At 45.0% G+C, this 14022-nt stretch overlaps 1 protein-coding gene across 1 annotated transcript in view; it reads left to right on the top strand.

Moving 5' to 3' along the window:
- LOC144494077 (glutamate receptor ionotropic, kainate 2) overlaps window positions 1-14022 on the top strand; it is a 481311-nt gene that overhangs the window by 218545 nt on the left and 248744 nt on the right. The window contains exons 4-6 of the mRNA XM_078213654.1: window positions 472-653; window positions 10037-10090; window positions 11326-11499. Coding sequence (XP_078069780.1) covers window positions 472-653; window positions 10037-10090; window positions 11326-11499 — 410 coding nt within the window. The remainder of the gene's footprint in view (window positions 1-471; window positions 654-10036; window positions 10091-11325; window positions 11500-14022) is intronic.

The following is a 14022-nucleotide window of genomic DNA, read 5'->3' as shown; positions in this document are numbered from 1 at the left end:
CACCAGGATGATAGGGAGTGGGATAGCTTGATCTTGGTTTCAGATAAAGCTCGGCACAACATCGTGGGCCGAAGGGCCTGTTCTGTGCTGTACTGTTCTATGTTCTATGTTCTATATGCATCATTCATTGCTGCGGTAATAGTCATTAAAAGTTAATGTATTTCAGTAGATATGTCAGTCAGTGGAAGGTGATGCAGTTCAGCAAGTGGCCTTTGACACAGGTGGGATATGAAAGTGTGCACTGGCATATGGGAGGTTTAATTGCTGCATTGGCATACATGTCACACATGGGCACAGGGCGATACATCAGTTATCCTTAAAAGAAGATTCATCTGTTTCATTGTATTTTTGTGTAATGTGCAGCGGAGTGAGTAAATGCCAATTAATTTTCTTACTCTGTGACAGGATGAATTTCGCCCACAAGGTCAGACATCTTATGTTGTGTTTGCATTTTTTTTTCATCTTCTCAAGGTCTGATTCGGTTACAAGAGCTCATTAAAGCTCCATCTCGGTACAGTATCCGCTTAAAGATTCGCCAGCTTCCAGCAGACACAAAGGATTCCAAGCCTTTGCTGAAAGAAATGAAAAGGAACAAGGAATTCCACGTAATATTTGACTGTGGTCATGAGATGGCAGCAGGCATCTTGAAGCAGGTGACTAGTCCTAAGGACATAGCAAAATTGTGCATTCTAACCAAATGTAGTGACGACAGTCTTTATTTAGGTACCCTACGCGATGTTTAAAATTCAATATGAACTGTTTTAAGAAAACTCCTCCACAGTCGCTTTTTTACATTGACTCGTCAGAATTTGTTGGGGTGCAGATATTCTGTTTGAAAACTGATAGATTTGTGTGGTTTTTAGAAAAATAAACACGGACGGGATTCTCCGGCTGTCCAAGCCGGTGGGATTCTCTGGTCCCACTGCAGTGAATGGAGATTTGGCTGAATGGTGGTGGGGGCGAGAATGGCCAGGAAATCCTGGCCTTCGTGTCAAAAATGAGAGCATGTCTACGAGAGCTTAACATGCACAGTGTTAACAAGATATGCTCACGGTTACCCATTATAGTTCCATTCGCAAAATGTTAAGAACTTGCTGCCTATGGTAAATGCTGTATTTGATGGTGAGTTTTTAACTTCTACAACAGATTCCAATCAGACAGCCTTGTCTATAATTTTGTCAATATAAATCTGAGACACACACGCACACACAGGGCTATGCCTTTTGAAAGCATTTCAGTCATTTTTTGGGAGAATAAAGGTAACTACTGGGTGGCACGGTGGCACGGTGGCACAGTGGTTAGCCCTGCTGCCTCATAGCGCCAGGGACCCGGGTTCAATCCCAGCCTCAGGTCACTGTCTGTGTGGAGTTTGCACGTTCTCCCCGTGTCTGCGAGGGTTTTCTCCAGGTGCTCCGATTACCTCCCACACTCCGAAGATGTGCAGGTTATGTTGATTGGCCGTGCTAAATTGACCCTCTGATGCGCGATTAATTCACTCGGGAGGCTAGGACGTACCCGGGAATAAAGGCTTTTATTCACAACAAGAATAGAGCATACTGCTTAACAATACTATCCCAGACTAAGGAAGTAGCAGTGACCTTTATACCCCTGTAAGAAGGCGGAGCCAAACGGAGTGTACCACGGAACAACGCTAACAGGTGGAACACCCCAACCCTAACCCCAACAGTAACAATAGTAACATATATGTACAAGTACCCATAGTGGTAACCATCTATGGTTCACTACACCCTCGTCTCAGGGGGATTAGCAGGGTAAATATGTGGGGTTGCGGGAATGGGGCCTGGGTGGGATTGTGGTCGGTGCAGACTTGATGGGCTGAGTGGCCTCCTTCTGCAATGTATGGATTCTATAATTCTATGAAATGGAAGAGGGGCTGATTGGGGGGAGAAGGGGGGTGATGGTAGTGGCATTTGTTCGTCTTTCTTGCCACTGTGTTTTTCTCTTAATGCTGAAGCTGCACAGTGCTTAAACAAACACTTTGACATCTCAAAAATATTGATATTAATTTTAGTCTTCCTCAGATGAAGAAAGATATTGGGCAGAAATGCCTTGGGGTTATTATTACTTGACGAGAGTTAATTTGCTGCCAGAAAAGCAGCAAAAGGAAAACCCATATATGAGCATCAATGGGAATTCCATTGGACCATCGGCAAAGTAATGTTGGCAAAGCAGAAGCAGCTTCGAGGAATGCCTGACCTTTGCTCAGCGCAGGGAATCACTGAATTCATTATAACTAAACTACCCTCATGAACGCCTTTAGGTTTTGATAGATATTTAATTTTGTTTTAACTTCACAAGAAATTAGCATAACAATTGCCTTTTCAAATTGTTTAATCATTTATTTTATTCTGAAAGGGATGTGACTATACTGACAAGGTAAGGTGGCGGTTAGCCAACTTCTTGAACCACTGCACTCTATCTGGTGTAGGACACTGTCAGTGCCGTTAGAAAGGGAGTTCCAGGATTTTGACCAACTGATAGTGAAGGAACGGTGATATATTCCAAGTCAGGATAGTGTGTGACTTGGAGGGGAACCTGTAGGGGGTGATATTCCCATGCCTCTGCTGCCCTTATCCTTCTCGGTGATAGGGGTCACAGCTTTGGAATATGCTGTTGGACTAAGTTTGGTGAGTTGCTCCAATGCATCTTGTGTGTGGTACACACTGCCGCCACTGTGCGCCGGTTGTAGAAGGAATGAATGTTTAAGGTAGTGTATGGGTTGTAAATAAGTGTGCTGCTTTTTCCTGAATGTTGTTGACTTCTTGACTGTTGTTAGAGCTGCACTCAACCAGCTAAGGGGGGAACATTCCATTACACTCAACAAAGAACAAAGAACAAAGAACAGTACAGCACAGGAAACAGGCCCTTCGGCCCTCCAAGCCTGTGCCGCTCCTTGGTCCAACTAGACCAATCGTTTGTATCCCTCCATTCCCAGGCTGCTCATGTGACTATCCAGGTAAGTCTTAAACTATGTCAGCGTGCCTGCCTCCACCACCCTACTTGGCAGCGCATTCCAGGCCCCCACCACCCTCTGTGTAAAAAACGTCCCTCTGATGTCTGAGTTATACTTCGCCCCTCTCACCTTGAGCCCGTGACCCCTCGTGATCGTCACCTCCGACCTGGGAAAAAGCTTCCCACTGTTCACCCTATCTATACCCTTCATAATCTTGTATACCTCTATTAGATCTCCCCTCATTCTCCGTCTTTCCAAGGAGAACAACCCCAGTCTACCCAATCTCTCCTCATAGCTAAGACCCTCCATACCAGGCAACATCCTGGTAAACCTTCTCTGCACTCTCTCCAATGCCTCCACGTCCTTCTGGTAGTGCGGCGACCAGAACTGGACGCAGTACTCCAAATGCGGCCTAACCAGCGTTCTATACAGCTGCATCATCAGACTCCAGCTTTTATACTCTATATCCCGTCCTATAAAGGCAAGCATACCATATGCCTTCTTCACCACCTTCTCCACCTGTGTTGCCACCTTCAAGGATTTGTGGACTTGCACACCTAGGTCCCTCTGTGTTTCTATACTCCTGATGACTCTGCCATTTATTGCATAACTCCTCCCTACATTATTTCTTCCAAAATGCATCACTTCGCATTTATCCGGATTAAATTCCATCTGCCACCTCTCCGCCCAATTTTCCAGCCTATCTATATCCTGCTGTATTGCCCGACAATGCTCTTCGCTATCCGCAATTCCAGCCATCTTTGTGTCATCCGCAAACTTGCTGATTACACCAGTTACACCTTCTTCCAAATCATTTATATATATCACAAATAGCAGAGGTCCCAGTACAGAGCCCTGCGGAACACCACTGGTCACAGACCTCCAGCCGGAAAAAGACCCTTCGACCACTACCCTCTGTCTCCTATGGCCAAGCCAGTTCTCCACCCATCGAGCCACTTCTCCTTGTATCCCATGAGCCTTAACCTTCTTAACCAACCTGCCATGTGGGACTTTGTCAAATGCCGTACTGAAATCCATATAGACGACATCCACGGCCCTTCCTTCATCAACCGTTTTTGTCACTTCCTCAAAAAACTCCACCAAATTTGTAAGGCACGACCTCCCTCTTACAAAACCATGCTGTCTGTCACTAATGAGATTGTTCCGTTCTAAATGCACATACATCCTGTCTCTAAGAATCCTCTCCAACAACTTCCCTACCACGGACGTCAAGCTCACCGGCCTATAATTTCCTGGGTTATCCCTGCTACCCTTCTTAAACAACGGGACCACATTCGCTATCCTCCAATCCTCAGGGACCTCACCCGTGTCCAAAGAAGCGACAAAGATTTCCGTCAGAGGCCCAGCAATTTCCTCTCTCGTCTCCCTGAGCAGTCGAGGATAGATGCCATCAGGCCCTGGGGCTTTGTCAGTTTTAATGTTCCCTAAAAAACCTAACACTTCCTCTCTCGTAATGGAGATTTTCTCTAACGGGTCAACACCTCCCTCCGAGACACTCCCGGTTAACACGCCCCTCTCCTTCGTGAATACCGATGCAAAGTATTCATCGGTATTCCCGACTTGTGCCTTGTATATGGTGGACAGGCTTTAGGAAGTCAGGAGTTGAGTTATCCGCCATAGAATTCCCAGCTTCTGACCGTCTTTTGTAGCTACAGTATTTACATGGTTGGTCCAGTTAATTTTCTGATCAATAAGATGTTTATAGTTAGAGATTCAGGCTGTTGAACATCAAGGGGAGATGGTTAGATTATTGGAGATGATTACTGCCTGTATTTGTGAATGTTACTTGCCATTTAGCAGCCCAATCTGAGGTTATAGATTGTAGATGAATACAATTCTGCTGACGTTGATGGTCCACATTTCCTCATGGATGTCTAGTTTTGAACTGGTAGATCTGTACTAAATACCTCCCATTCAGCATAGTGGGAGTGCCATGCAACACAGTAATTCCTACTGATACTGTTCAAGTAGATTGGTGAAAATGAGGTCAAGTTTTATCATTTGGAATATTTACTGTCGATTTAATATTTCAGTGTTTTAGTTTTAATTTAAAATGATGATTAGCTTGAGCAATGGCTGTCAACCATGTAAGATGGTGGCTTTTACCTTCACCTTCACAGCCCTCCCTCCACCCCAAACCCAAATCCACACAACACTTCAACCTCACATGTGAGATAATGGGCAGAATTTAATGTGATGACTTGGGTTCAACCCGCCCTGAGGAGAACCTGTGGGAAATCTACATCATTTCTGAGGGAAGACCTGACTGGATTGGCCAGGTCATCCCCAGGATTCAAGATCCCGAGGGTGAAGTCCGCCTGCTGAGAGGTACCAGCCAATCAGAGGCCTGCTGCTCTCTGTTGCTGACCGCCCCTACTGGGAAGAATGGCTACTGCGAGTAATCTCCCCAGGGAGAGGTCACTGCGGGACCAGGCCACAGTTGAGGGAGGCTGGGTTGCGAATCAGAGGGAGTGGTGGGGAGGCGTGGGGTTTGAACAAAGGGTGGGCAGGGGTGTTGAAGGTAAGGGCAGAACTGTCCTTTCAGTAGCACCTCCTACCTGATGTCGTTGGTTCCCTTGATCAGATGCACTGTGCCTTGTAAAGAGTGACCACTCCCTTCAGGAGACACAAGTAATCACATGTAATCCCTGAGCCACCATTAAATTCCAGTGGGTTCAGAGATAATTGGTATCAATTGGCTCAGTAATGAGCTTAATTAAAGCAGATTTGATGATACCATACCTGAATATAATGAGCAGCAGCCGTTCCCCTATGGGCTCATTCTCACCTCCAACTTAATCCCAGGAGTTTTTTTTCTGTTGCCAGGAGACTGGTAAGCAGCCTCTCATCTGATTAAATAGACCTGGCTGCCATGTTTCCTGCTGCGACGGGCGACATAAAATCCAGCCCAATATTTCATTCCGAGCGCAACCATCAGCAAAAAGAAATACAAAATGGGAACAGGGAATTTGAATGTCAGCGCACAATTCAGTCACGTGACTCGCTTTATTTCAGCACTTTGTCAATGGGTGCAAGAAGGCTGTTCAGAGGGACATGCCTTTGAAATTATGCAGGACTTCCATTACATAGGTGAGGCGATGGCCTAGTGGTATTGACACTGGACTGGTAATCCAGAGACCCAGGGTAATGCTCTGGGACTGGAGTTCAAATCCCATGGCAGATGGTGAAGTTTGGACTCAATAAAAACCTGGAATTAAAAATCTAATGATGACCCTGAAACCATTGCCGATTGTTTGTAAAAGCCCATCTAGTTCACTAATGTCCTTTAGAGAAGGTTTGGTCTACATCAGACTCCAGACCCACAGCAATTTGGTTGACTCTTAAATGCCCTCTGAAATGGAATAGGCAATGAATGCTGGCGCAGGCAGTGATGCCCACGTCCCATGAATGAATGAAGAAATTAGAGAGAGACTGAAGAAGCTCTAATTGTTCTCCTTAGAGCAAGAGGGCGGCACGGGTGGCACAGTGGTTAGCACTGCTGCCTCACAGGACCAGGGACCTGGGTTTGATTCTGGCCTTGGGTGACTGTGTAGAGTTTGCACATTCTCCCCGTGTCCTTGTGAGTTTCCTCCGGGTGCTCCCACAGTCCAAAGATGTGCAGGTTAGGTAGGTTGCCATGCTAAATTGCCCTTTAGTGTCCAAATACATGTAGGTTAGGGGGATGAGCAGGGTTACAGGGCTGGGGTAGGCCTGGGTGAAGTACTCTGATGAAGAGTCGGTGCAGACACGATGGGCCCAATGGCCTCCCTCTGCACTGTAGGGATTCTATAAGGGGTGGTTAAATCTCAGTCATGATGGTTTTTATAGAACAAATAGGAATTATTGTTTCCGATAGCTGAAGGACCAGTGACCAGAGGTCATTGATTAAATGTGCGTTGCAAACAAATCAGAGGTGAGATTAACAGAATTTTCTTTTAATGAGTTGTTGTGATACGGAACACATTGACCAAAGGTGGAGGAAGTAGATCCAATAGCAACTTTAAAAATTGGATAAATCCTTGAAGGGAACAATTGGCAGGGTAAGGCAGAATGAGCAGGGAAGTGGTACTAATTGGTACAAACACAATGGGACAAATTCCCTCCCATTGTGCTGTATCATTTTATGATTCCATAATTGTACAATTATGAAGCAGCCTGCATCAGATCTCTCAATTCTATTCTACTTAACAGCAATGTGAATTCCAAGTACGAGCCCTATGGGTGGGATTTTCTGGCCCCACTATGATGGGTTTCCCCATGGAGGGGTGGCACTGTGGCACAGTGATTAGCACTGCTGTCTCGCAGCACCGGGGACCTGGGTTCGATTCCCGGCTTGGGTCACAGTCTGTGTGGAGTTTGCTCATTCTCCCCGTGTCTGCGTGGGTTACCTCCGGGTGATCTGGGTTCCTCCCACAGTCCAAAGATGTGCGGGTTAGGTGGATTGGCCATGCTAATTTGCCCCTCAGTGTCAGGGGGACTAGCTAGAGTAAATGCATGGGGTTATGGGGATAGGGCCTGGGTGGGATTGTTGCTGGTGCAGACTCAATGGGCCCATGGCCTCCATCTGCACTGAAGGATTCTATGATTCTAGGATACTGTGAGGGGTGGCACGGTGCCATATTGCTTCCTCACAATGCCAGGGACTCAGGTTCTATTCCAGCCTTGGATGACCGTCTGTGTGGAGTTTGCACATTCTCCTCGTGTCTGTGTGTGTTTCCTCCCACAGTCCAAAGATTTGCAGGTTAGGTGGATTGGCCCTGCCAAATTGCTCCCTAGTGTCCAAAAGAAAAGTAGTTAAGGGGAAATAGCCATGGTAAATGTGTGGAGATAGGGCGGGGCAGGGGTGGGCCTGGGTAAGATGCTTTTTTGGAGAGTCAGGGCAAACTCGAAGGGTTGAATGGCCTCTTTCTGCACAGTTGGGTTTATTTAGTTCATTGGAGCCAGCAGAAAGTCATTGGCCTAACAACGATTAGAAAATTCTGGCCTAATTGTGAAAGATTTTAATTGTAGTATCATCTCAATATCACTTAACAATCAACCACAAAATTTTATGATTGACTTTAATGCTTTTAATATTTCCATTGATTTTGAAATATATACAACATCATTGGATAAACTGACTGAAAGGCTTTCTTAAGCTTAAATGAAGTTGACTAAATCTTGTCCTTTTCTATCTGTGACAAAATGTCTGAGGTAACAACCATTTGTATTCTGAAATAAAAATAAAACACTGTAGATGCTGAAAATCTGAAATAAAAACAGACAGCAGGACTGCCAGTGTCTGTGGAGAGAGCTTGGCCCATAGCCAAAGGGTTTGTTCTATGAAGAGAGATTGAACAGTTTAGGCCTATACTCTCTGGAATTTAGAAGAATTGATGAGAGATCAAATTGAGGATATAAGATTTTAAAACGTATGGATAAAGTAGGCATGGAGCAGATGCTTTCTCTTGTAGGCATTCTAGGATGAGAGGTCATAATCTTAGGATAAGAGGTAGTAAATTTAAAACAGAGTTCAGGAGAAACTACTTCTTCCAAAGGGTTGTGAATCTGTGGAATTCACTACCCCAAAGTACAGTGGATGCTGGGACAGTGAGTAAATTTAAGGAGGAGTTAGGCAGATTTTTAATTGGTAATGGGTTGAAGCATTATGGGGAGAAGGCAGGAAAATGGGGATGAGGAGCATATCGGCCATGATCGAATGATGGAGCAGACTCGATGGGCCGAATGGCCTAATTCTGCTGCTATATCTTATGAACTTATGAGCTGGGATTCTCCAGTCCCGCTGCTGTGAATGGAGATTTGGCAGAGTGCCAAATTCTTTGTTCTCACTGGCAGTGGTGGCGGGGCGTGCGAGACTGGAGAATTCCAGCCTGAGTGTTTTAAATTGAATCTGACTATTCTACAGACCTGTCGAGTATTCCCAGCACTTCTCTGTGTATGTTTTATATCCTGAAGACTTGTTGCTCTGGCACATACTGGAGAAAAAGAAATCAGTAGCTTTCTCTCTGCGCTTTTTCTGCGTAAGAATGCTGGAAATGCAGAAAACGATGTTTGAAAAAAGGGGAGTGAAATTTCTGGGATTTGACTGACCCTCCTTGAAGATGGACGAGGATTTAAAATGTTTAGCACTCTCTTCCTTTCAAGTTCTGTGTAATTCCAGCCCCTTCTGTTTTTGCTTCAGATTCTCAATACTGCTGCTTTCCAGCTCCATTGTTTTGTCTGTGATGAGCAAATGACCTCCACACTCATGACATCCCACGCAAGGCCATTTCATTTCATTCTGCATCATTGGACAGAGCATGCAAAGCAGTCCTTCACTGACATACCTGGCATAAATAGAATCATACCTGGTGTGACGGATGGGAATCAGTATCAACAGGGATGCCATCATTCCTTCAGCACACTTAAGCGATGCTGTCCTTTCAACACTGGAGGGTTTTGGTGGGAAACCTCAAAGGACATGCAGAAACTTTCGATTCAGTGAGGGAGGAGTGCACACCTATATTGAAAATGCTTTTTAAAAGTTTCCGATAACCCCATTTTTAGCTGCAGTCATGCAACTGTACCAGGTCGCCAATCTTAAATACATCAAGGAATACTTTTAAATGGAAAGATAAAAAGAAAAATAATTGCATTTTATTAAGCTGCCTGATTCCACAGGTCCACGGAAGATTTTACATTTGGGATTATGCATATGAATTTTAGCAGTGGCTTGAAGCTTAACCTAACCAGTAAAATATCATTGCGCTGTGCATGCAATTTCTCAATTACGCTCCTTAAACCTTATTATTCGTAACAGCATCAGGGACCCCGATAGTCAGACTCGCTACTTAATGATATGGACTATCTTAGAGACTGAATACAAATCACACTTTCACTGCTTTTAGCACCTGATTGACCAACCTGCTGTTATGCTTAACGTGATGTGTTCTAATCCTGTTCAAGTCGTAAAATTTAATCTCCGGTGCATTGTACTGTAGATTTCTCGTAATTATGTCGGCAACTGCTGCATCTTGACCTGCCCGTTCACTTCTTTTGCAGGCTTTGTCGATGGGGATGATGACTGAATATTATCATTACATTTTCACCACCTTGGTAAGCAGTTGAGCAATTTATTGTTGTTTGACGATACGTTAAGGATGATTTTCACGGATGAATAGCGGACTTGTTTGTACCTTATTGTCCCTCAATTCCCCGATTTAATGCATTGGGCAAGTGCATTTCTAGTGCCTGGATAACATTGTTTTGGTTTCTTTCTCTGCATGTTGAGTTAAAGATTGTACTCGCATACGCAACTCATTCAATGCACTGCATTCAAGAGGCTATTAGGAAAGAAACAATGTGCAGGGATACGGGGAAATGGCAGGAGAATGGTATTAAGCCATGATGCACGTTTGGAGAGCTGGTGCAGGCATAATGGGCCAAATGATCTCCTTCTGTGCCATAACAATTCTGTGACTCTGTGCACTCATTCTTCCTTAATCGACCAAAACTGTGAAATTCCTTACCTGCCTCTGTATTACCTACCTCCCAGAACCTACAGGCTTTTAGAGCCCAAGTTGTGTGTCACTTAACCATTTACCTTGCCCGAATCTTTTGCACATGGCTGATCTCCAACTTAATGTGTTTCCCCTTCATTGAGGTTTCGCAGTCTAGAAATAGCACAGTTTCATCCATAGTGTGCAACTGAGGGCCCCCCGCAAATTTAATATTTACCTCGTGAAAAAGGTTACACCTCTCATGCTGGAACAGTGCCATATTTAACACCAAGTTCATCGTTTGTGACAGTGAAGCACTATACTGGATTGTAACTATATATGCAACATTAGGGGGCGACGTCGTGGCACAGTGGTTAGCACTGCTGTCTCACAGCGCCAGGGACCCAGGTTCAATTCTGGCCTCAGGTCACTGTCTGTGTGGAGTCCACATATTCTCCCTATGTCAGCGTGGGTTACCTCTGGGTGCTTCTGTTTCCTCCCACAGCCCAAAAATGTGCAGGTTAGGTTGATTGGCCATGCTAAATTAATCCTAGTGTCAGGGAAATTAGCAGGTTAAATATAAGGGGTTATGGGAATAAGGCCTGGGTGGGATTATGGTCGGTGCAGACTCGATGGGCCGAATGGCCTCCTTCTGCATTGTAGGGATTCTATGATTCTATATCATGGCTTTCACCAGCCTTAGTTAGAGAGGCACTATGGCATTTGTGGATAGGGATGCTGTAATGGTTAGCATATTCTGTTGACCAGAGGTCCTAGCCTCCAAAAAAGGTTTTGAAGATTCCTAACTGAGAGTATAAACAATTTGCCTTGACAGTGGACAATTTCTTTCAGGACATCTTCGCCTTGGACCTGGAGCCTTATCGCTACAGCGGAGTCAACATGACGGGATTCCAGATCCTCAACACTGAGAACAGCCAAGTCGCCTCTATAATCGAGAAATGGTCAATGGAAAGATTACAAGCACCCCCCAAACCAGGCTCGGGTTTGCTGGATGGATTTATGACGGTATGAAGAAGGATCATAAAAGATCCTGCAGGCAATCACATTACAAAATGTCAGAGTTTTATTCGAGTAGATAAATGATGGTCATAAGTATAATATGAAAACATATTCACAGTCCTATCATAAATGTCAAACAACAAAAGGGGAAAATAACACTTTGATTTAGGTGGATTTACACAATGTGAAGTAAATTTCACTGATGCCATAGGCCTGATGTCATTGATCTCCCAAGTTATAAGAGTTGGAAGGCTGATATAAGTTTTCTTTACCTTTCGCAAGCAATTCATCTGTTTCACCTGTTCTAAGTACATAAATAAAGTTTGAGAAGGGGTTGGACAACTGTTGAAGATCTTCTCTCCAATATATATTAGCTTTGTAATAATGACATCCAATTATATTTTGAATATTCAATGTTTTAACTCCATCCCCTTTGCTTAGTAGATTATTCTAAACAGTCGCTGTGGCCGTATCTTCCCGGTTCACCTTCAGTGGGAAGCTTGGCGGGCGGGGGAATCGTAATTTGGCAGGACGCCAAAAATCAGTTTCCCAAAAGCAGGATGAACTTCTGCAGTTAAATTCTGGGGGATTTAAAGGCAGGTCAGGCCTCCTGATAAACAGGTTGGGAAGTCATTTTGAATTCATTTGCATGCTCATTTAGAGTTCAGTTTGCTAAAATTGGATTCCCCGTCCAAATTAAGTTCTCCACCAGTGAGAAATTAAAATGTTCACATTTGGACCTGGAGCCTTATTGTGTAAAAGTTGGAGAAGTTGACTTCTCCCATGGCTTTGAAATGAGTAGCTGCTACTTTGACCTTCTTGGGGACTGCTCAGAAATGTCAACTTCTTGCCTGAGATTGGGTGCTGATAGGATAACCTGCATGGAGGCTGGACAAGGGAGGCAAGGTCAGTGGGAAAGGATGGAGTAGAGAGTGGACAAGGGAGGCAGAGTCAGTGGGGAAGGATGGCGTGGAGACTGGATAAGGGAAGTGACACAGAAATACATCCATGAGGTGACAAATACCCTCTTCAGGAGAGCGCGGCAATTTGTCTAATTCCATTTAGATAGCAAGAGCCAGGCAACCAGAGCATTGCGTTTTGCAGCAGTTGCAGGATTCTCACACATGCAAGGGGGCATTGACTGCATAGCTGTGTCATTGAGAGCTCTTTGGTGTCAGCTCGTCACATTGATCAACAGACTCTTTGAACACACAACTAATTTGTGATTATACCGGACAAATCCTGCATGTTTGTAATGGCTCCCAGGGAGCTTTCATGATGCCTCCATTCTGAACCACTCTCAGGTGCCACAAGTTTTTGAAGAATGTTAGCGATTGCAGGGCTGACTCCTTGGGAGAAGGGATACCCCAGGAAGGCTTGACTGACGACACCAGTTCACCGTCTGCAGAATGCCACCAAAGAGAGCGAGAATGCCGCACCTGCCTCCTCAAAGGCCATGATCAAGCAGACATCAGGGCTCCTAAAGATGAGATTTAGGTGTCTGGACCAATCAGGCAGGGCTGTCCATTACCACCCTCCGCCACGGAGTGTGTCCCAGATCAGCGCTGCCTGCTGTGCCCTGCACAACCTCATGCAACAAAGGAGGAAGGTGTTGAGAAAGACATGGAGGAGCGAGATCTCTCCTCCACCAAATGAGGATGGGGATGGTGATGTCAAGGGCCAGGATGTCTCAGAGCCAAAAACAGAAAATGCTGGGAAATCTCAGCAGGCCTGACAGCATCTGTGGGGAGAGAATAGGGCCAACATTTTGAGTCTAGATGACCCTTTGTCAGAGCAGGAGTGTAACATGGTAGAAAGGCCCATAGTTAACAGATTCCAGGCAGAGTAAGCAGCTGATACCTATCCTCTGCTATTTGGTTTTCAATCCTCTGCAGGCTGACAGGCTGTGGCTCCTTATTCGTGACACACATTACACTTTGCTCTCCCTGTACCTTGATTTATGACAGCTGAATTAAATTGCTCAACTTAACGTCTGCCCTGCTGCTGGTTTGATCCTTTGCATGAGCCAAACATCTTCTGATATACAGAAACCTTGACACGATTTTCCCACCCCACTGTGTTGATCGAGTAGCTAGCGGAGCGGGAAAAATCAGTTTCGGGAGGTCACGATTTTCTTGGGCCACTTTTCCCGATGTGATCAGCCTCGTGCTCGGGAAGGCTTCAGCCAATTGCACATACAGCACTTCAATCCTACACTCAGTCCCTCTTGCAGTTAAGGCAGTAAAGAAGGCAAATGGTATGTTGGCCTTTGCATTGAGAGGGTTTGAGTATAGGGATAGGGATGTCTTGCTGCAATTGTATATGGCGTTGGTGAGGCCACATCTGGAATATTGTGTGCAGTTTTGGTGTCCTTATCTGAGGAAGGATGTCTTTGCTGTAGAGGGAGTACAGCGAAGGTTTACCATGCTGATTCTTGGGATGGCAGGTCTGTAATATGAGGACAGACAAAGTCGGTTAGGATTATATTCACTGGAGTTTAGAAGAGTGAGAGGGGATCTCATAGAAACT

Source organism: Mustelus asterias, chromosome 5 (assembly GCF_964213995.1).
Source record: "Mustelus asterias chromosome 5, sMusAst1.hap1.1, whole genome shotgun sequence".
Taxonomy (NCBI): Eukaryota; Metazoa; Chordata; class Chondrichthyes; order Carcharhiniformes; family Triakidae; genus Mustelus; species Mustelus asterias.
This window is presented reverse-complemented; position numbering and strand designations above follow the sequence as displayed.